This window comes from Salmo trutta, unplaced genomic scaffold, assembly GCF_901001165.1.
Source record: "Salmo trutta unplaced genomic scaffold, fSalTru1.1, whole genome shotgun sequence".
NCBI lineage: Eukaryota > Metazoa > Chordata > Actinopteri > Salmoniformes > Salmonidae > Salmo > Salmo trutta.
The window spans coordinates 1,159,748-1,182,704 of NW_021823237.1; the positions used below are offsets into that span (position 1 = coordinate 1,159,748).

Genomic DNA, 22,957 nt, shown 5'->3' on the forward strand with positions numbered 1-22,957 from the left:
GCAGGATGTTGGTGTGCTGTTATATATGGTCCCCCTGGTCACTCACATGGCAGGATGTTGGTGTAGTGTTATATATGGTCCCCCTGGTCACTCACATGGCAGGATGTTGGTGTGCTGTTATATATGGTCCCCCTGGTCACTCACATGGCAGGATGTTGGTGTACTGTTATATATGGTCCCCCTGGTCACTCACATGGCAGGATGTTGGTGTGCTGTTATATATGGTCCCCCTGGTCACTCACATGGCAGGATGTTGGTGTACTGTTATATATGGTCCCACTGGTCACTCACATGGCAGGATGTTGGTGTGCTGTTATATATGGTCCCCCTGGTCACTCACATGGCAGGATGTTGGTGTACTGTTATATATGGCCTAGTGTCCGGTCACTCACATGACAGGATGTTGGTGTACTGTTATATATGGTCCCCCTGGTCACTCACATGACAGGATGTTGGTGTGCTGTTATATATGGTCCCCCTGGTCACTCACATGGCAGGATGTTGGTGTGCTGTTATATATGGTCCCCCTGGTCACTCACATGGCAGGATGTTGGTGTGCTGTTATATATGGTCCCCCTGGTCACTCACATGACAGGATGTTGGTGTACTGTTATATATGGTCCCCCTGGTCACTCACATGGCAGGATGTTGGTGTACTGTTATATATGGTCCCCCTGGTCACTCACATGGCAGGATGTTGGTGTGCTGTTATATATGGTCCCCTGGTCACTCACATGGCAGGATGTTGGTGTGCTGTTATATATGGTCCCCTGGTCACTCACATGGCAGGATGTTGGTGTGCTGTTATATATGGTCCTCCTGGTCACTCACATGGCAGGATGTTGGTGTACTGTTATATATGGTGTAGTGTCTGGGTCACTCACATGGCAGGATGTTGGTGTAGCGGTTCTTGGGTCTGTTGATTGGCAGGTCTGCTGCATCATGGGAAAGATCCAGTCCTACGCTCTTCAGCTCCTACAACATGACAGACACATGACCGGCCATGACCACGCCTCAAACACAATATCTAATCCAGGGATAACATGACAGGCCATGAGCGACGCCTCAAACACAATATCTAATCCAGGGATAACATGACCATGACCACGCCTCAAACACAATATCTAATCCAGCTATACAACATGACAGGCCATGAGCGACGCCTCAAACACAATATATAATCCAGGTATAACATGATCATTAATCTAATCCAGGTATAACATGATCCAGGTATAACATGATCATATATCTAATCCAGATATAACATGATCATATATCTAATCCAGGTATAACATGATCCAGGTATAACATGATCATATATCTAATCCAGGTATAACATGATTATATATCTAATCCAGGTATAACATGACCATATATCTAATCCAGGTATAACATGATCATATATCTAATCCAGGTATAACATGATCATATATCTAATCCAGGTATAACATGATCATATATCTAATCCAGGTATAACATGATTATATATCTAATCCAGGTATAAAATGATCATATATCTAATCCAGGTATAACATAATCCAGGTATAACATGATCATATATCTAATCCAGGTATAACATGACCATATATCTAATCCAGGTATAACATGATCATATATCTAATCCAGGTATAACATGATCATATATCTAATCCAGGTATAACATGATTATATATCTAATCCAGGTATAACATGATCATATATCTAATCCAGGCATAACATGATCATATATCTAATCCAGGTATAACATGATCATATATCTAATCCAGGTATAACATGATCATATATCTAATCCAGGTATAACATAATCCAGGTATAACATGATCATATATCTAATCCAGGTATAACATGATCATATATCTAATCCAGGTATAACATGATCATATATCTAATCCAGGTATAACATGATCCAGGTATAACATGACCATATATCTAATCCAGGTATAACATGATCATATATCTAATCCAGATATAACATGATCATATATCTAATCCAGGTATAACATGATCCAGGTATAACATGACCATATATCTAATCCAGGTATAACATGATCATATATCTAATCCAGGTATAACATGATCATATATCTAATCCAGGTATAACATGATCATATATCTAATCCAGGTATAACATGATCATATATCTAATCCAGGTATAACATGATCATATATCTAATCCAGGTATAACATGATCATATATCTAATCCAGGGATAACATGATCATATATCTAATCCAGGTATAACATGATCATATATCTAATCCAGGTATAACATGATTATATATCTAATCCAGGTATAACATGATCATATATCTAATCCAGGTATAACATGATCATATATCTAATCCAGGTATAACATGATCATATATCTAATCCAGGTATAACATGATCATATATCTAATCCAGGTATAACATGATTATATATCTAATCCAGGTATAACATGAACATATATCTAATCCAGGTATAACATGATCATATATCTAATCCAGGTATAACATGATCATATATCTAATCCAGGTATAACATGATCCAGGTATAACATGATCATATATCTAATCCAGGTATAACATGATCATATATCTAATCCAGGTATAACATGATCATATATCTAATCCAGGTATAACATGATCCAGGTATAGCATGATCATATATCTAATCTAGGTATAACATGATCATATATCTAATCCAGGTATAACATGATCATATATCTAATCCAGGTATAACATGACCATATATCTAATCCAGGTATAACATGATCATATATCTAATCCAGGTATAACATGATCATATATCTAATCAAGGTATAACATGATCATATATCTAATCCAGGTATAACATGATCATATATCTAATCCAGGTATAACATGATCATTTAACTAATCCAGGTATAACATGATCATATATCTAATCCAGGTATAACATGATTATATATCTAATCCAGGTATAACATGATTATATATCTAATCCAGGTATAACATGATCATATATCTAATCCAGGTATAACATAATCCAGGTATAACATGATTATATATCTAATCCAGGTATAACATGATCATAAATCTAATCCAGGTATAACAGGATCATATATCTAATCCATATGATCATATATCTAATCCAGGTATAACATGATCATATATCTAATCCAGGTATAACATGATCATATATCTAATCCAGGTATAACATGATCATATATCTAATCCAGGTATACCATGATCATATATCTAATCCAGGTATAACATGATCATATATCTAATCCAGGTATAACATAATCATATATCTAATCCAGGTATAACATGATCATAAATCTAATCCAGGTATAACAGGATCATATATCTAATCCAGGTATAACATGATCATATATCTAATCCAGGTATAACATGATCATATATCTAATCCAGGTATAACATGATCATATATCTAATCCATATGATCATATATCTAATCCAGGTATAACATGATCATATATCTAATCCAGGTAAAACATGATCATATATCTAATCCAGGTATAACATAATCATATATCTAATCCAGGTATAACATGATCATATATCTAATCCAGGTATAACATGATCATATATCTAATCCAGGTATAACATGATCATATATCTAATCCAGGTATAACATGATCATATATCTAATCCATATGATCATATATCTAATCCAGGTATAACATGATCATATATCTAATCCAGGTATAAAATGACCATATATCTAATCCAGGTATAACATGATCATATATCTAATCCAGGTATAACATGATCATATATCTAATCCAGGTATAACATGATCATATATCTAATCCAGGTATAACATGATCCAGGTATAACATGATCATATATCTAATCCAGATATAACATGATCATATATCTAATCTAGGTATGACATGATCATATATCTAATCCTGGTATAACATGATCATATATCTAATCCAGGTATAACATGACCATATATCTAATCCAGGTATAACATGATCATATATCTAATCCAGGTATAACATGATCATATCTAATCCAGGTATAACATGATCATATATCTAATCCAGGAATAACATGATCATATATCTAATCCAGGTATAACATGATCATAAATCTAATCCAAGTATAACAGGATCATATATCTAATCCAGGTATAACATGATCATATATCTAATCCAGGTATAACATGATCATATATCTAATCCAGGTATAACATGATCATATATCTAATCCATATGATCATATATCTAATCCAGGTATAACATGATCATATATCTAATCCAGGTAAAACATGATCATATATCTAATCCAGGTATAACATGATCATATATCTAATCCAGGTATAACATGATCATATATCTAATCCAGGTATAACATGATCATATATCTAATCCAGGTATAACATGATCATATATCTAATCCAGGTATAACATGATCATATATTTAATCCAGGTATAACATGATCATATCTAATCCAGGTATAACATGATCATATATCTAATCCAGGTATAAAATGACCATATATCTAATCCAGGTATAACATGATCATATATCTAATCCAGGTATAACATGATCATATATCTAATCCAGGTATAACATGATCATATATCTAATCCAGGTATAACATGATCATATATCTAATCCAGGTATAACATGATCCAGGTATAACATGATCATATATCTAATCCAGATATAACATGATCATATATCTAATCTAGGTATAACATGATCATATATCTAATCCTGGTATAACATGATCATATATCTAATCCAGGTATAACATGACCATATATCTAATCCAGGTATAACATGATCATATATCTAATCCAGGTATAACATGATCATATATCTAATCAAGGTATAACATGATCATATATCTAATCCAGGTATAACATGATCATATATCTAATCCAGGTATAACATGATCATATATCTAATCCAGGTATAACATGATCATATATCTAATCCAGGTATAACATGATCATATATCTAATCCAGGTATAACATGATCATATATCTAATCCAGGTATAACATGATCCAGGTATAACATGATCATATATCTAATCCAGATATAACATGATCATATATCTAATCTAGGTATGACATGATCATATATCTAATCCTGGTATAACATGATCATATATCTAATCCAGGTATAACATGACCATATATCTAATCCAGGTATAACATGATCATATATCTAATCCAGGTATAACATGATCATATCTAATCCAGGTATAACATGATCATATATCTAATCCAGGTATAACATGATCATATATCTAATCCAGTTATAACATGATCATATATCTAATCCAGGTATAACATGATCATATATCTAATCCAGGTATAACATGATCATATATTTAATCCAGGTATAACATGATCATATCTAATCCAGGTATAACATGATCATATATCTAATCCAGGTATAAAATGACCATATATCTAATCCAGGTATAACATGATCATATATCTAATCCAGGTATAACATGATCATATATCTAATCCAGGTATAACATGATCATATATCTAATCCAGGTATAACATGATCATATATCTAATCCAGGTATAACATGATCCAGGTATAACATGATCATATATCTAATCCAGGTATAACATGATCATATATCTAATCCAGGTATAACATGATCATATATCTAATCCAGGTATAACATGATCATATATCTAATCCATATGATCATATATCTAATCCAGGTATAACATGATCATATATCTAATCCAGGTAAAACATGATCATATATCTAATCCAGGTATAACATGATCATATATCTAATCCAGGTATAACATGATCATATATCTAATCCAGGTATAACATGATCATATATCTAATCCAGGTATAACATGATCATATATTTAATCCAGGTATAACATGATCATTTAACTAATCCAGGTATAACATGATCATATATCTAATCCAGGTATAACATGATCATATATCTAATCCAGGTATAACATGATCATATATCTAATCCAGGTATAACATGATCATATATCTAATCCAGGTATAACATGATCCAGGTATAACATGATCATATATCTAATCCAGATATAACATGATCATATATCTAATCTAGGTATGACATGATCATATATCTAATCCTGGTATAACATGATCATATATCTAATCCAGGTATAACATGACCATATATCTAATCCAGGTATAACATGATCATATATCTAATCCAGGTATAACATGATCATATCTAATCCAGGTATAACATGATCATATATCTAATCCAGGTATAACATGATCATTTAACTAATCCAGGTATAACATGATCATATATCTAATCCAGGTATAACATGATTATATATCTAATCCAGGTATAACATGATTATATATCTAATCCAGGTATAACATGATCATAAATCTAATCCAGGTATAACAGGATCATATATCTAATCCATATGATCATATATCTAATCCAGGTATAACATGATCATATATCTAATCCAGGTATAACATGATCATATATCTAATCCAGGTATAACATGATCATATATCTAATCCAGGTATACCATGATCATATATCTAATCCAGGTATAACATGATCATATATCTAATCCAGGTATAACATAATCCAGGTATAACATGTTTCTGTGTATCATTAGGTCATCAGAATACTACCTCAAACTGCAGAGAAAACTTGTAGGCGGAGTCTTTGCTCATGTCTTTGAGGTACGCTTCAAAGTCATCCAGCTGGACAGGGCTGAAACAGAACACACACAGAACAGTCATCCAGCTGGACAGGGCTGAAACACAACACAGAGAACAGTCATCCAGCTGGACATGACTGAAACACAACACACAGAACAGTCATCCAGCTGGACAGGGCTGAAACAGAACAGTCATCCAGCTGGACAGGGCTGAAACAGAACACACACAGAACAGTCATCCAGCTGGACAGGGGCTGAAACACAACACAGAGAACAGTCATCCAGCTGGACAGGACTGAAACACAACACACAGAACAGTCATCCAGCTGGACAGGGCTGAAACAGAACAGTCATCCAGCTGGACAGGGCTGAAACAGAACACAGAGAACAGAACAGTCATCCAGCTGGACAGGGCTGAAACACAACACACACAGAACAGACATCCAGCTGGACAGGGCTGAAACACAACACACAGAGAACAGTCATCCAGCTGTACAGAGCTGAAACGGAACACACACAGAACAGAACAGTCATCCAGCTGGACAGGGCTGAAACACAACACACACAGAACAGTCATCCAGCTGGACAGAGCTGAAACAGAACACACACAGAACAGTCATCCAGCTGGACAGGGCTGAAACAGAACAGTCATCCAGCTGGACAGGGCTGAAACACAACACACACAGAACAGTCATCCAGCTGGACAGGGCTGAAACAGAACACACACAGAACAGTCATCCAGCTGGACAGGGTTGAAACACAACACACAGAACAGTCATCCAGCTGGACAGGGCTGAAACACAACACACAGAACAGTCATCCAGCTGGACAGGGGCTGAAACACAACACACACAGAACAGTCATCCAGCTGGACAGGGCTGAAACACAACACACACAGAACAGACATCCAGCTGGACAGGGGCTGAAACACAACACACAGAACAGTCATCCAGCTGGACAGCGGTGGGGTTAAAAGCCAGCGGTGGGGTGCAGGGTGGTCTGCTGCTGGTTAAAGCCAGCGGTGGGGTGCAGGGTGGTCTGCTGCTGGTTAAAGCCAGCGGTGGGGTGCAGGGTGGTCTGCTGCTGGTTAAAGCCAGCGGTGGGGTGCAGGGTGGTCTGCTGGTTAAAGCTAGCGGTGGGGTGAAGGGTGGTCTGCTGCTGGTTAAAGCCAGCGGTGGGATGCAGGGTGGTATGCTGCTGGTTAAAGCCAGCGGTGGGGTGCAGGGTGGTCTGCTGCTGGTTAAAGCCAGCGGTGGCATGCAGGGTGGTCTGCTGCTGGTTAAAGCCAGCGGTGGGGTGCAGGGTGGTCTGCTGCTGGTTAAAGCCAGCGGTGGGATGCAGGGTGGTCTGCTGCTGGTTAAAGCCAGCGGTGGGGTGCAGGGTGGTCTGCTGCTGGTTAAAGCCAGCGGTGGGATGCAGGGTGGTCTGCTGCTGGTTAAAGCCAGCGGTGGGATGCAGGGTGGTCTGTTGCTGGTGTAAGCCACAGTGGGATGCAGGGTGGTCTGCTGCTGGTTAAAGCCAGCGGTGGGGTGCAGGGTGGTCTGCTGCTGGTTAAAGCCAGCGTTGGGATGCAGGGTGGTCTGCTGCTGGTTAAAGCCAGCGGTGGGGTGCAGGGTGGTCTGCTGCTGGTTAAAGCCAGCGGTGGGGTGCAGGGTGGTCTGCTGCTGGTTAAAGCCAGCGGTGGGATGCAGGGTGGTCTGCAGGGTGGTCTGCTGCTGGTTAAAGCCAGCGGTGGGGTGCAGGGTGGTCTGCTGCTGGTTAAAGCCAGCGGTGGGATGCAGGGTGGTCTGTTGCTGGTGTAAGCCACAGTGGGATGCAGGGTGGTCTGCTGCTGGTTAAAGCCAGCGGTGGGGTGCAGGGTGGTCTGCTGCTGGTTAAAGCCAGCGGTGGGGTGAAGGGTCGTCTGCTGCTGGTTAAAGCCAGTGGTGGGATGCAGGGTGGTTTGCAGGGTGGTCTGCTGCTGGTTAAAGCCAGCGGTGGGGTGCAGGGTGGTCTGCTGCTGGTTAAAGCCAGTGGTGGGATGCAGGGTGGTCTGCTGCTGGTTAAAGCCAGCGGTGGGATGCAGGGTGGTCTGTTGCTGGTTAAAGCCACAGTGGGGTGCAGGGTGGTCTGCTGCTGGTTAAAGCCAGCGGTGGGGTGCAGGGTGGTGGCTCAGTTGGTAGAGCATGGTGTTTGTAACGTGTTTGCAACGCCAGGGTTGTGGGTTCGATTCCCACGGGGGACCAGTGCGGAGAAAAAAATTATGAAATGTATGCATTCACTACTGTAAGTCGCTCTGGATAAGAGCGTCTGCTAAATGACTAAAATGTAAAATGTAAAAAAAAAAATGTAAATGGTCTGCTGCTGGTTAAAGCCAGCAGTGGGATGCAGGGTGGTCTGCTGCTGGTTAAAGCCAGCAGTGGGATGCAGGGTGGTCTGCTGCTGGTTAAAGCCAGCGGTGGGGTGCAGGGTGGTCTGCTGCTGGTTAAAGCCAGCGGTGGGATGCAGGGTGGTCTGCTGCTGGTTAAAGCCAGCGGTGGGATGCAGGGTGGTCTGTTGCTGGTGTAAGCCACAGTGGGATGCAGGGTGGTCTGCTGCTGGTTAAAGCCAGCGGTGGGGTGCAGGGTGGTCTGCTGCTGGTTAAAGCCAGCGGTGGGGTGCAGGGTGGTCTGCTGCTGGTTAAAGCCAGCGGTGGGGTGCAGGGTGGTCTGCTGCTGGTTAAAGCCAGCGGTGGGATGCAGGGTGGTCTGCAGGGTGGTCTGCTGCTGGTTAAAGCCAGCGGTGGGGTGCAGGGTGGTCTGCTTCTGGTTAAAGCCAGCGGTGGGATGCAGGGTGGTCTGTTGCTGGTGTAAGCCACAGTGGGATGCAGGGTGGTCTGCTGCTGGTTAAAGCCAGCGGTGGGGTGCAGGGTGGTCTGCTGCTGGTTAAAGCCAGCGGTGGGGTGAAGGGTCGTCTGCTGCTGGTTAAAGCCAGTGGTGGGATGCAGGGTGGTTTGCAGGGTGGTCTGCTGCTGGTTAAAGCCAGCGGTGGGGTGCAGGGTGGTCTGCTGCTGGTTAAAGCCAGTGGTGGGATGCAGGGTGGTCTGCTGCTGGTTAAAGCCAGCGGTGGGATGCAGGGTGGTCTGTTGCTGGTTAAAGCCACATTGGGGTGCAGGGTGGTCTGCTGCTGGTTAAAGCCAGCGGTGGGGTGCAGGGTGGTCTGCTGCTGGTTAAAGCCAGCGGTGGGATGCAGGGTGGTCTGCTGCTGGTTAAAGCCAGCGGTGGGGTGCAGGGTGGTCTGCTGCTGGTTAAAGCCAGCGGTGGGGTGCAGGGTGGTCTGCTGCTGGTTAAAGCCAGCAGTGGGATGCAGGGTGGTCTGCAGGGTGGTCTGCTGCTGGTTAAAGCCAGCGGTGGGGTGCAGGGTGGTCTGCTGCTGGTTAAAGCCAGCGGTGGGATGCAGGGTGGTATGCTGCTGGTTAAAGCCACAGTGGGGTGCAGGGTGGTATGTGGTAACACACACACACATTAACACACACACACATACATACACACACACAGATTAACATACTTCACACACACACACACACACACACACACACACACACACACACACACACACACACACACACACACACACAGTGTTACCTTGTCAGTTTCCGTCTCTTTAAAGCAGTCTTGCTCCTATAAAACACAGACAGGAGGAATCCATGACTGTTTGTTGTTAAACCACCTTGAATATATAATCAGACATTTAGTTCCCAACAGAACCAGTTATCAGAACCATCCCATTAAATCCCAACAGAACACTGTGATCAGAACCATCCCATCAAATCCCAACAGAACCAGTGATCAGAACCATCCCATCAAATCCCAACAGAACACAGTGATCAGAACCATCCCATCAAATCCCAACAGAACCAGTTATCAGAACCATCCCTCTACCACTGGACCCACATCATCAAATCCCAACAGCACCAGTTATCAGAACCATCCCATCAAATCCCAACAGAACCAGTGATCAGAACCATCCCATCAAATCCCAACAGAACCAGTGATCAGAACCATCCCATCAAATCCCAACAGAACCAGTGATCAGAACCATCCCATCAAATCCCAACAGAACCAGTTATAAGAACCATCCCATCAAACCCCAACAGAACCAGTTATCAGAACCATCCCTCTACCACTGGACCCACATCATCAAATCCCAACAGAACCAGTTATCAGAACCATCCCATCAAATCCCAACAGAACCTGTTATCAGAACCATCCCTCTACCACTGAACCCACATCACCACAGAACCTACAGAACCAGTTATCAGCGAGCAGAAAGCGAGCAGACAGCGTGCAGACAGCAGGCAGACAGCAGGCAGACAGCGTGCAGACAGCGAGCAGACAGCGTGCAGACAGCAAGAAGACAGCGTGCAGACAGCGTGCAGACAGCGTGCAGACAGCGAGCAGACAGCGAGCAGACAGCGTGCAGACAGCGAGCAGACAGCGTGCAGACAGCGTGCAGACAGCGAGCAGACAGCCTGCAGACAGCGAGCAGACAGCCTGCAGACAGCGAGCAGACAGCGTGCAGACAGCGAGCAGACAGCGTGCAGACAGCGTGCAGACAGCGTGCAGACAGCGAGCAGACAGCGTGCAGACAGCGAGCAGACAGCGTGCAGACAGCGTGCAGACAGCGAGCAGACAGCAAGCAGACAGTAAGGCCCCAGAACAGTTCCTTACCAAGGAGACAGAAGGGGACAGCTTTTCTAACACAGGCCCCAGAACAGTTCCTTACCAAGGAGACAGAGAGGACAGCCTTTCTAACACAGGCCCCAGAACAGTTACTTACCAAGGAGACAGAGGAGGACAGCCTTTCTAACACAGGCCCCAGAACAGTTCCTTACCAAGGAGACAGAGAGGACAGCCTTTCTAACACAGGCCCCAGAACAGTTCCTTACCAAGGAGACAGAGGGGACAGCCTTTCTAACACAGGCCCCAGAACAGTTCCTTACCCAGGAGACAGAGGGGACAGCCTTTCTAACACAGGCCCCAGAACAGTTCCTTACCAAGGAGGCAGAAGGGGACAGCCTTTCTAACACAGGCCCCAGAACAGTTCCTTACCAAGGAGACAGAGAGGACAGCCTTTCTAACACAGGCCCCAGAACAGTTCCTTACCAAGGAGACAGAGAGGACAGCCTTTCTAACACAGGCCCCAGAACAGTTCCTTACCAAGGAGGCAGCGAGCAGACAGCCTTTCTAACACAGGCCCCAGAACAGTTCCTTACCAAGGAGACAGAGAGGACAGCCTTTCTAACACAGGCCCCAGAACAGTTCCTTACCAAGGAGACAGAGGGGACAGCCTTTCTAACACAGGCCCCAGAACAGTTCCTTACCAAGGAGACAGAGAGGACAGCCTTTCTAACACAGGCCCCAGAACAGTTCCTTACCAAGGAGACAGAGAGGACAGCCTTTCTAACACAGGCCCCAGAACAGTTACTTACCAAGGATTAATATAAAAAGCCAAAAGATAGTCCGTCCAAAGGCAGGATGGCAGGAGGGTGAGGAAGGCAAAGAGGCTCCTTCGCCTGAAGGGTTCAGAACAGACAGACAGACAGACAGACAGACAGACAGACAGACAGACAGACAGACAGACAGACAGACAGACAGACAGACAGCATTAGTAACATGGCAGAGAGGTAGGGAAGCCTGTCAGTCTGAGCCTGTTAATAAGGCCCACTATAGTGACCTGTCTTTAACTCTCTGGTCAAGACAATAAACAGCCTTCTGTTGGTTCACAGTGGAGACATCAATGACTGTGTTGTTTTGATCAGTGCTCTAACAGCTGTTCAGTAGGGCCCAGTGTTCAGTAGGGCCCAGTGTTCATTAGGGCCCAGTGTTCAGTAACAGACCGTCTTTAAGCCCCAAGGCCTGCCGTAACGGACCGTCTTTAAGCCCCAAGGCCTGACGTAACGGACCGTCTTTAAGCCCCAAGGCCTGCCGTAACAGACCGTCTTTAAGCACCAAGGCCTGCCGTAACAGACCGTCTTTAAGCCCCCCTGCCGTAACGGACCGTCTTTAAGCCCCAAGGCCTGCCGTAACAGACCGTCTTTAAGCCCCAAGGCCTGCCGTAACGGACCGTCTTTAAGCCCCAAGGCCTGCCGTAACAGACCGTCGTTAAGCCCCAAGGCCTGCCGTAACGGACCGTCGTTAAGCCCCAAGGCCTGCCGTAACAGACCGTCTTTAAGCCCCAAGGCCTGCCGTAACGGACCGTCTTTAAGACCTCATATGAATCATCATTAGTCTGTTATCAACAGCTTCAGAAGGACATCGTTTACTGGACATAACTGACAGTTTCAACAACCATCTCTTGATAAAAGGTACAGAGTCCCAATTGTTGAAGGGTTTTGTCCATAGTTGAAATGTTTCATTAAATAGTAAATGTGTATAGGAGCCAAAACTCCAACCCAAATCATTTCTTCCCATTTCCCCTACTGAGGAAGCAATGCTGGCCTCTCCCTTTGATCCTCTGAGATCAGATTTACTACACTGTCATCAAAACTATATTTCGACTAACTCTAGCCAGTGTTAAACAGAGTTGTAGCCTCTCTCTCTCCCTGGTCTGACTAGTAAAGGTTATTCCTACTAACTCTAGCCAGTGTTAAACAGAGTTGTAGCCTCTCTCTCTCCCTGGTCTGATAGTTGGATTAGAGGTTATTCCTACTAACTCTAGCCAGTGTTAAACAGAGTAGTAGCCTCTCTCTCCCTGGTCTGATAGTTGGATTAAAGGTTATTCCTACTAACTCTAGCCAGTGTTAAACAGAGTTGTAGCCTCTCTCTCTCCCTGGTCTGACTAGTAAAGGTTATTCCTACTAACTCTAGCCAGTGTTAAACAGAGTTGTAGCCTCTCTCTCTCTCCCTGGTCTGATAGTTGGATTAGAGGTTATTCCTACTAACTCTAGCCAGTGTTAAACAGAGTTGTAGCCTCTCTCTCTCCCTGGTCTGACTAGTAAAGGTTATTCCTACTAACTCTAGCCAGTGTTAAACAGAGTTGTAGCCTCTCTCTCTCTCCCTGGTCTGACAGTTGGATTAGAGGTTATTCCTACTAACTCTAGCCAGTGTTAAACAGAGTTGAAGCCTCTCTCTCTCTCCACCTGGTCTGATAGTTGGATTAGAGGTTATTCCTACTAACTCTAGCCAGTGTTAAACAGAGTTATAGCCTCTCTCTCTCTCCCTGGTCTGACTAGTCATGGTTATTCCTACTAACTCTAGCCAGTGTTAAACAGAGTTGTAGCCTCTCTCTCTCCCTGGTCTGACTAGTAAAGGTTATTCCTACAAACTCTAGCCAGTGTTAAACATAGTTGTAGCCTCTCTCTCTCTCTCTCTTCCTGGTCTGATAGTTGGATTAGAGGTTATTCCTACTAACTCTAGCCAGTGTTAAACAGAGTTGTAGCCTCTTTCTCTCTCCCTGGTCTGACTAGTCAAGGTTATTCCTACTAACTCTAGCCAGTGTTAAACAGAGTTGTAGCCTCTCTCTCTCTCCCTGGTCTGATAGTTGGATTAAAGGTTATTCCTACTAACTCTAGCCAGTGTTAAACAGAGTTGTAGCCTCTCTCTCTCTCTCTCCCTGGTCTGACAGTTGGATTAAAAGTTATTCCTACTAACTCTAGCCAGTGTTAAACAGAGTTGTAGCCTCTCTCTCTCTCTCTCCCTGGTCTGACAGTTGGATTAAAGGTTATTCCTACTAACTCTAGCCAGTGTTAAACAGAGTTGTAGCCTCTCTCTCTCTCTCTCCCTGGTCTGATAGTTGGATTAGAGGTTATTCCTACTAACTCTAGCCAGTGTTAAACAGAGTTGTAGCCTCTCTCTCTCCCTGGTCTGACAGTTGGATTAGATGAATGGATTTGAACATTCAGATAGTCTGGTTGACTGAAGACAGCAGACTTGTTGTTTTGGGTTTCTGGTTTCAGGGTAGAGACGTGGTAATTCCTACCAGTTGTAGGGCAGTTTGCCGTCTCTCTCAAACGAAGCAAAGTTGATGAAGGTTTCTGCTCCGCACTCCCTGGAAGAAAGACAGCAGTTAGCTACAAACACAAAAATAACTCCCACTTACTGTATTACACACACGATGACTAAAACAATACAAAGAGGAAGTGAAACGTTTTGATGACTAAAATAATAAAGAGGAATTGAAAATGCTTTAACCAAAATATTTGTATTCTATCTATTGCCAGGCTCTGATCTACACTGGACAGATCTAACCTGGGGCTCTGTGGGTAATGACCTGATCTACACTGGACAGATCTACACTGGACAGATCTAACCTGGGGCTCTGTGGGTAATGACCTGATCTACACTGGACAGATCTAACCTGGGGCTCTGTGGGTAATGACCTGATCTACACTGGACAGATCTACACTGGACAGATCTAACCTGGGGCTCTGTGGGTAATGACCTGATCTACACTGGACAGATCTAACCTGATCTACACTGGACAGATCTAACCTGGGGCTCTGTGGGTAATGACCTGATCTACACTGGACAGATCTAACCTGGGGCTCTGTGGGTAATAACCTGATCTACACTGGACAGATATACACTGGACAGATCTAACCTGGGGCTCTGTGGGTAATGACCTGATCTACACTGGACAGATCTACACTGGACAGATCTAACCTGGGGCTCTGTGGGTAATGACCTGATCTACACTGGACAGATCTACACTGGACAGATCTAACCTGATCTACACTGGACAGATCTACACTGGACAGATCTACACTGGACAGATCTAACCTGGGGCTCTGTGGGTAATAACCTGATCTACACTGGACAGATCTAACCTGATCTACACTGGACAGATCTACACTGGACAGATCTACACTGGACAGATCTAACCTGGGGCTCTGTGGGTAATAACCTGATCTACACTGGACAGATCTAACCTGATCTACACTGGACAGATCTAACCTGGGGCTCTGTGGGTAATGACCTGACCTACACTGGACAGATCTACACTGGACAGATCTACACTGGACAGATCTAACCTGGGGCTCTGTGGGTAATAACCTGATCTACACTGGACAGATCTAACCTGGGGCTCTGTGGGTAATGAGGGGGGAGAGAGGAGGAGCCAGGGGGAGAGGAGGAGCCAGGGGGAGAGAGGAGGAGCCAGTGGGAGAGAGGAGGAGCCAGGGGGAGAGAGAGGAGCCAGGGGGGAGAGAGAGGAGGAGCCAGGGGGAGAGAGAGGAGGAGCCAGGGAGAGAGAGGAGGAGCCAGGGGGAGGGAGAGAGGATGGAGCCAGGGGGGAGAGAGGAGGAGCCAGGGGGGAGAGAGAGGAGTCAGGGGAGAGAGGAGGAGCCAGGGGAGAGAGGAGATCCAGGGGGAGAGAGAGGAGGAGCCAGGGGGAGAGAGGAGGAGCCAGGGGGAGAGAGAGGAGGAGCCAGGGGGAGAGAGAGGAGGAGCAGGGAGAGAGAAGGAGGAGCCAGGATGTGAGAGAGGAGCCAGGGAGAGAGGAGGAGCCAGGGGGAGGGAGAGAGGAGGAGCAAGGGGGAGGGAGAGAGGAGGAGCCAGGGGGAGGGAGAGAGGAGGAGCCAGGGGGAGAGAGGAGCCAGGGGGAGAGAGGAGGAGCCAGGGGGAGAGAGGAGGAGCCAGGGGGAGAGAGGAGGAGCCAGGGGAGAGAGGAGAGCCAGGGGGAGGGAGAGAGGAGGAGCCAGGGGAGGGAGAGAGAGGAGCCAGGGGGTGAGAGAGAGGATGCCAGGGGGCCAGGGGAGAGACGAGGAGGAGCCAGGGGGAGAGAGAGGAGGAGCCAGGGGAGAGAGGAGGAGCCAGGGGGGGAGAGAGGAGGAGCCAGGGGAGAGAGGAGGAGCAGGGGGAGAAAGGAGGAAGCCAGGGGAGATGAAAGGAGGAGCCAGGGGGAGAGAGGAGGAGCCGGGGGAGAGAGGAGGAGCCAGGGGGAGAGAGAGGAGGAGCCAGGGGGAGAGAGGAGGAGCCAGGGGGGGAGAGAGGAGGAGCCAGGGGGAGAGAGGAGGAGCCAGGGGGAGAAAGGAGGAGCCAGGGGGAGAAAGGAGGAGCCAGGGGGAGAGAGGAGGAGGCAGGGGGAGGAGGAGGAGCCAGGGGGAGAGAGGAGGAGCCAGGGGGAGAGAGGAGGAGCCAGGGGGAGAGAGGAGGAGTCAGGGTACTTGTTGTTCAGCTCTAATTTTCTTAATCTTCAGACAGAAATATATTATGAAATATTATTTGAAAAGCCAGAACTTGTGGAAAGGTTAGTGTCGGGCTTGTATGTCCGTTAGGTGGACAGCTCCCCCACATCTCACCTGGCCATCTGCAGGTGTTTCTTACGCAGCATCAGTAGGAAGAGGACCAGCAGGCTGAGGAGGAGGACACTGAGGACCGCTAGAGCAGAGATGGCAGCTACGCTGGGATTCATCTCTCTGGCTGGAACGACAATAACATATTATCACTGAGGACCTCTAGAGCAGAGATGGGATTCACCTCTCTGGCTAGAACGACAATAACATATTATCACTGAGGACCTCTAGAGCAGAGATGGCAGCTACGCTGGGGTTCATCTCTCTGGCTGGAACGACAATAACATATTATCACTGAGGACCTCTAGAGCAGAGATGGCAGCGACGCTTGGATTCACCTCTCCGGCTGGAACGACAATAACATACAGTATGGATTATTATCACTGAGGACCTCTAGAGCAGAGATGGAGCGACAGGCCTACACACAGCCTGCGGACACAGCAATGTGGATCTGAAACTCAGTATTTGGAGTCATAGTGGTTGGATGTGGTCCACTACAACCTGCTGACATTGGCCTTCTAGGAAACAGGAACAATATTTAACCACAGAAGAGAGAGAGGAGAGAGAGAAAAGAGAGAAGAGAGAGAGAGAGAGAGAGAGAGAGAGAGAGAGAGACAGAGAGAGAGAGAGAGAGAGAGGAGAGGAGAGAGAGAGACAGAGAGAGAGAGAGAGAAAGAGGAGAGAGAGAGAAGAGAGAGAGAGAGATGAGAGAGAGAGAGAGAAGAAGATAGAGAGAGAGAGAGAGAGAGAGAGAGGAGAGAGAGAGAGAGAGAGAGAGAGAGAGACAGAAAACCACGAGAAAACTGACTTGTTCTGTGGTGTAAAACTGAAGAACTGTAGATTTTTCCCATACCTGTAGTAGAGATGTGTATGAAGGCTGACTGTACCTCTGGTAGAGATGTGTATGAAGGCTGACTGACTGTACCTGTAGTAGAGATGTGTATGAAGGCTGGCTGTACCTGTAGTAGAGATGTGTATGAAGGCTGGCTGTACCTGTAGTAGAGATGTGTATGAAGGCTGACTGTACCTGTAGTAGAGATGTGTATGAAGGCTGGCTGTACCTGTAGTAGAGATGTGTATGAAGGCTGACTGTACCTGTAGTAGAGATGTGTATGAAGGCTGGCTGTACCTGTAGTAGAGATGTGTATGAAGGCTGACTGTACCTCTGGTAGAGATGTGTATGAAGGCTGACTGTACCTGTAGTAGAGATGTGTATGAAGGCTGACTGTACCTGTAGTAGAGATGTGTATGAAGGCTGACTGTACCTCTGGTAGAGATGTGTATGAAGGCTGACTGTACCTGTAGTAGAGATGTGTATGAAGGCTGGCTGTACCTCTGGTAGAGATGTGTATGAAGGCTGACTGTACCTGTAGTAGAGATGTGTATGAAGGCTGACTGTACCTGTAGTAGAGATGTGTATGAAGGCTGACTGTACCTCTGGTAGAGATGTGTATGAAGGCTGACTGACTGTACCTCTGGTAGAGATGTGTATGAAGGCTGACTGTACCTGTAGTAGAGATGTGTATGAAGGCTGACTGTACCTGTAGTAGAGATGTGTATGAAGGCTGACTGTACCTCTGGTAGAGATGTGTATGAAGGCTGACTGTACCTGTAGTAGAGATGTGTATGAAGGCTGACTGTACCTGTAGTAGAGATGTGTATGAAGGCTGACTGTACCTGTAGTAGAGATGTGTATGAAGGCTGACTGTACATGTAGTAGAGATGTGTATGAAGGCTGACTGTACCTCTGGTAGAGATGTGTATGAAGGCTGACTGTACCTCTGGTAGAGATGTGTATGAAGGCTGACTGTACCTGTAGTAGAGATGTGTATGAAGGCTGACTGTACCTGTAGTAGAGATGTGTATGAAGGCTGACTGTACCTCTGGTAGAGATGTGTATGAAGGCTGACTGTACCTGTAGTAGAGATGTGTATGAAGGCTGACTGTACCTGTAGTAGAGATGTGTATGAAGGCTGACTGTACCTCTGGTAGAGATGTGTATGAAGGCTGACTGTACCTGTAGTAGAGATGTGTATGAAGGCTGGCTGTACCTGTAGTAGAGATGTGTATGAAGGCTGGCTGTACCTGTAGTAGAGATGTGTATGAAGGCTGACTGTACCTGTAGTAGAGATGTGTATGAAGGCTGACTGTACCTCTGGTAGAGATGTGTATGAAGGCTGACTGTACCTGTAGTAGAGATGTGTATGAAGGCTGACTGTACCTCTGGTAGAGATGTGTATGAAGGCTGACTGTACCTGTAGTAGAGATGTGTATGAAGGCTGACTGACTGTACATGTAGTAGAGATGTGTATGAAGGCTGACTGTACATGTAGTAGAGATGTGTATGAAGGCTGGCTGTACCTCTGGTAGAGATGTGTATGAAGGCTGGCTGACTGTTCCTGTAGTAGAGATGTGTATGAAGGCTGACTGGCTGTACCTGTAGTAGAGATGTGTATGAAGGCTGACTGTACCTGTAGTAGAGATGTGTATGAAGGCTGACTGTACCTGTAGTAGAGATGTGTATGAAGGCTGACTATACCTGTAGTAGAGATGTGTATGAAGGCTGACTGTACCTGTAGTAGAGATGTGTATGAAGGCTGACTGTACCTGTAGTAGAGATGTGTATGAAGGCTGACTGTACCTGTAGTAGAGATGTGTATGAAGGCTGACTGTACCTGTAGTAGAGATGTGTATGAAGGCTGACTGTACCTGTAGTAGAGATGTGTATGAAGGCTGACTGTACCTCTGGTAGAGATGTGTATGAAGGCTGACTATACCTGTAGTAGAGATGTGTATGAAGGCTGACTGTACCTGTAGTAGAGATGTGTATGAAGGCTGACTGTACCTCTGGTAGAGGTGTGTATGAAGGCTGGCTGTACCTGTAGTAGAGATGTGTATGAAGGCTGACTGTACCTCTGGTAGAGATGTGTATGAAGGCTGACTGTACCTCTGATAGAGATGTGTATGAAGGCTGACTGTACCTGTAGTAGAGATGTGTATGAAGGCTGACTGTACCTCTGGTAGAGATGTGTATGAAGGCTGACTGTACCTGTAGTAGAGATGTGTATGAAGGCTGACTGTACCTCTGGTAGAGATGTGTATGAAGGCTGACTGACTGTACATGTAGTAGAGATGTGTATGAAGGCTGACTGACTGTACCTGTAGTAGAGATGTGTATGAAGGCTGACTGTACCTGTAGTAGAGATGTGTATGAAGGCTGGCTGTACCTGTAGTAGAGATGTGTATGAAGGCTGGCTGTACCTGTAGTAGAGATGTGTATGAAGGCTGACTGTACCTGTAGTAGAGATGTGTATGAAGGCTGGCTGTACCTGTAGTAGAGATGTGTATGAAGGCTGACTGTACCTGTAGTAGAGATGTGTATGAAGGCTGACTGTACCTGTAGTAGAGATGTGTATGAAGGCTGGCTGTACCTGTAGTAGAGATGTGTATGAAGGCTGACTGTACCTCTGGTAGAGATGTGTATGAAGGCTGACTGTACCTCTGGTAGAGATGTGTATGAAGGCTGGCTGACTGTACCTGTAGTAGAGATGTGTATGAAGGCTGACTGACTGTACCTGTAGTAGAGATGTGTATGAAGGCTGACTGTACCTCTGGTAGAGATGTGTATGAAGGCTGACTGTACCTCTGGTAGAGATGTGTATGAAGGCTGGCTGTACCTGTAGTAGAGATGTGTATGAAGGCTGGCTGTACCTGTAGTAGAGATGTGTATGAAGGCTGACTGTACCTCTGGTAGAGATGTGTATGAAGGCTGACTGTACCTCTGGTAGAGATGTGTATGAAGGCTGACTGTACCTGTAGTAGAGATGTGTATGAAGGCTGACTGTACCTGTAGTAGAGATGTGTATGAAGGCTGACTGTACCTCTGGTAGAGATGTGTATGAAGGCTGACTGTACCTCTGGTAGCGATGTGTATGAAGGCTGACTGTACCTCTGGTAGAGATGTGTATGAAGGCTGACTGTACCTGTAGTAGAGATGTGTATGAAGGCTGGCTCGCTTGGCGTACTGTAGCTATAACTGATCACACTGCAGTTATAGGAGGAGGAGGGCAACAAGCTGGACACGGTCACCACATGGGACTGGGCTGTTAGAGGCTCCCGAGCCTGCAGAGAGAACAGAGAACATTCTGCAAGGACAGAACACGGTACTGTAGAACAGAGAGAACAGAGAACACACTGCAAGGACTGAACACGGTACTGTAGAACAGAGAGAACAGAGAACACACTGCAAGGACTGAACACGGTACTGTAGAACAGAGAGAACAGAGGACATACTCTGTCAATCACCGCATTCTTATCGGCAGACTCAACAGCCTTGGTTTCTCAAATGACTGTCTCGCCTGGTTCACCAACTTCTTCTCTGATAGAGTTCAATGTGTCAAATCGGAGGGCCTGTTGTCCGGGCCTCTGGCAGTCTCTATGGTGATGCCACAGGGTTCAATTCTCGGGCCGACTCGTTTCTCTGTATATATCAATGATGTCGCTCTTGGTGTTGGTGATTCTCTGATCCACCTCTACGCAGACGACACCATTCTGTATACTTCTGGCCCTTCTTTGGACACTGTGTTAACAACCCTCCAGACGAGCTTCAATGCCATACAACTCTCCTTCCGTGGCCTCCAACTGCTCTTAAATGCAAGTAAAACTAAATGCATGCTATTCAATCGATGACTGCCTGCACCTGCCCGCCCGTCCAGCATCACCACTCTGGACGGTTCTGACTTAGAATATGTGGACAACTACAAATACCTGGGTGTCTGGTTAGACTGTAAACTCTTCTTCCAGACTCACATCAAACATCTCCAATCCAAAATTAAATCTAGAATCGGCTTCCTATTTCGCAAACAAAGCATCCTTCACTCGTGCTGCGAAACACACCCTCGTAAAACTGACCATCCTACCGATCCTCGACTTCGGTGATGTCATCTATAAAATAGCCTCCAATACTCTACTCAACAAGCTGGATGCAGTCTATCACAGTGCCATCCGTTTTGTCACCAAAGCCCCATATACTACACCACTGCGACCTGTACGCTCTCGTCGGCTGGCCCTCGCGTCATACTCGTCACCAAACCCACTGGCTCCAGGTCATCTACAAGTCTCTGCTAGGTAAAGCCCCGCCTTATCTCAGCTCACTGGTCACCATAGTAACACCCACCCGTAGCACGCGCTCCAGCAGGTATATCTCACTGGTCATCCCCAAAGCCAACACCTCCTTTGGCCGCCTTTCCTTCCAGTTCTCTGCTGCCAATGACTGGAACGAATTGCAAAAATTGCTGAAGTTGGAGACTTATATCTGGAAACATTGTATCAACTATTAACTGGGTCAGTCTGAAGCTGGTGCTGGTGAACTGGAAACATTGTATAAACTATTATCAGTGTACTACATTACATAGGGAATAGGGTCCCATTCCAGATCATAGCAGTGTACTACAGTACATAGGGAATAGGGTCCCATTCCAGATCATAGCAGTGTACTACAGTACATAGGGAATAGGGTCCCATTCCAGATCATAGCAGTGTATTACAGTACATAGGGAATAGGGTACCATTCCAGATCATAGCAGTGTACTACAGTACATAGGGAATAGGGTCCCATTCCAGATCATAGCAGTGTACTACAGTACATAGGGAATAGGGTCCCATTCCAGATCATAGCAGTGTACTACAGTACATAGGGAATAGGGTACCATTCCAGATCATAGCAGTGTACTACAGTAGATAGGGAATAGGGTCCCATTCCAGACGATAGCAGTGTATTACAGTACATAGGGAATAGGGTCCCATTCCAGATCATAGCAGTGTACTACAGTACATAGGGAATAGGGTCCCATTCCAGATCATAGCAGTGTACTACAGTAGATAGGGAATAGGGTACCATTCCAGACGATAGCAGTGTATTACAGTACATAGGGAATAGGGTCCCATTCCAGATCATAGCCGTGTACTACAGTACATAGGGAATAGGGTCCCATTCCAGATCATAGCAGTGTATTACAGTACATAGGGAATAGGGTCCCATTCCAGATCATA

At 45.3% G+C, this 22,957-nt stretch overlaps 1 protein-coding gene across 2 annotated transcripts in view; it reads right to left on the reverse strand.

Moving 5' to 3' along the window:
* LOC115189860 (receptor-type tyrosine-protein phosphatase O) overlaps positions 1 to 22,957 on the reverse strand; it is a 43,234-nt gene that overhangs the window by 14,514 nt on the left and 5,763 nt on the right. The window contains exons 4-10 of one of the 2 annotated variants that reach the window (XM_029748395.1): positions 20,890 to 21,028; positions 16,913 to 17,033; positions 14,593 to 14,661; positions 12,104 to 12,187; positions 10,257 to 10,292; positions 6,626 to 6,707; positions 885 to 975 (exon numbers count right to left, since the gene is read on the reverse strand). In XM_029748395.1, the coding sequence (XP_029604255.1) occupies positions 885 to 975; positions 6,626 to 6,707; positions 10,257 to 10,292; positions 12,104 to 12,187; positions 14,593 to 14,661; positions 16,913 to 17,033; positions 20,890 to 21,028 (622 nt within the window). The remainder of the gene's footprint in view (positions 1 to 884; positions 976 to 6,625; positions 6,708 to 10,256; positions 10,293 to 12,103; positions 12,188 to 14,592; positions 14,662 to 16,912; positions 17,034 to 20,889; positions 21,029 to 22,957) is intronic. The other variant, XM_029748396.1, reaches the window with a different exon arrangement.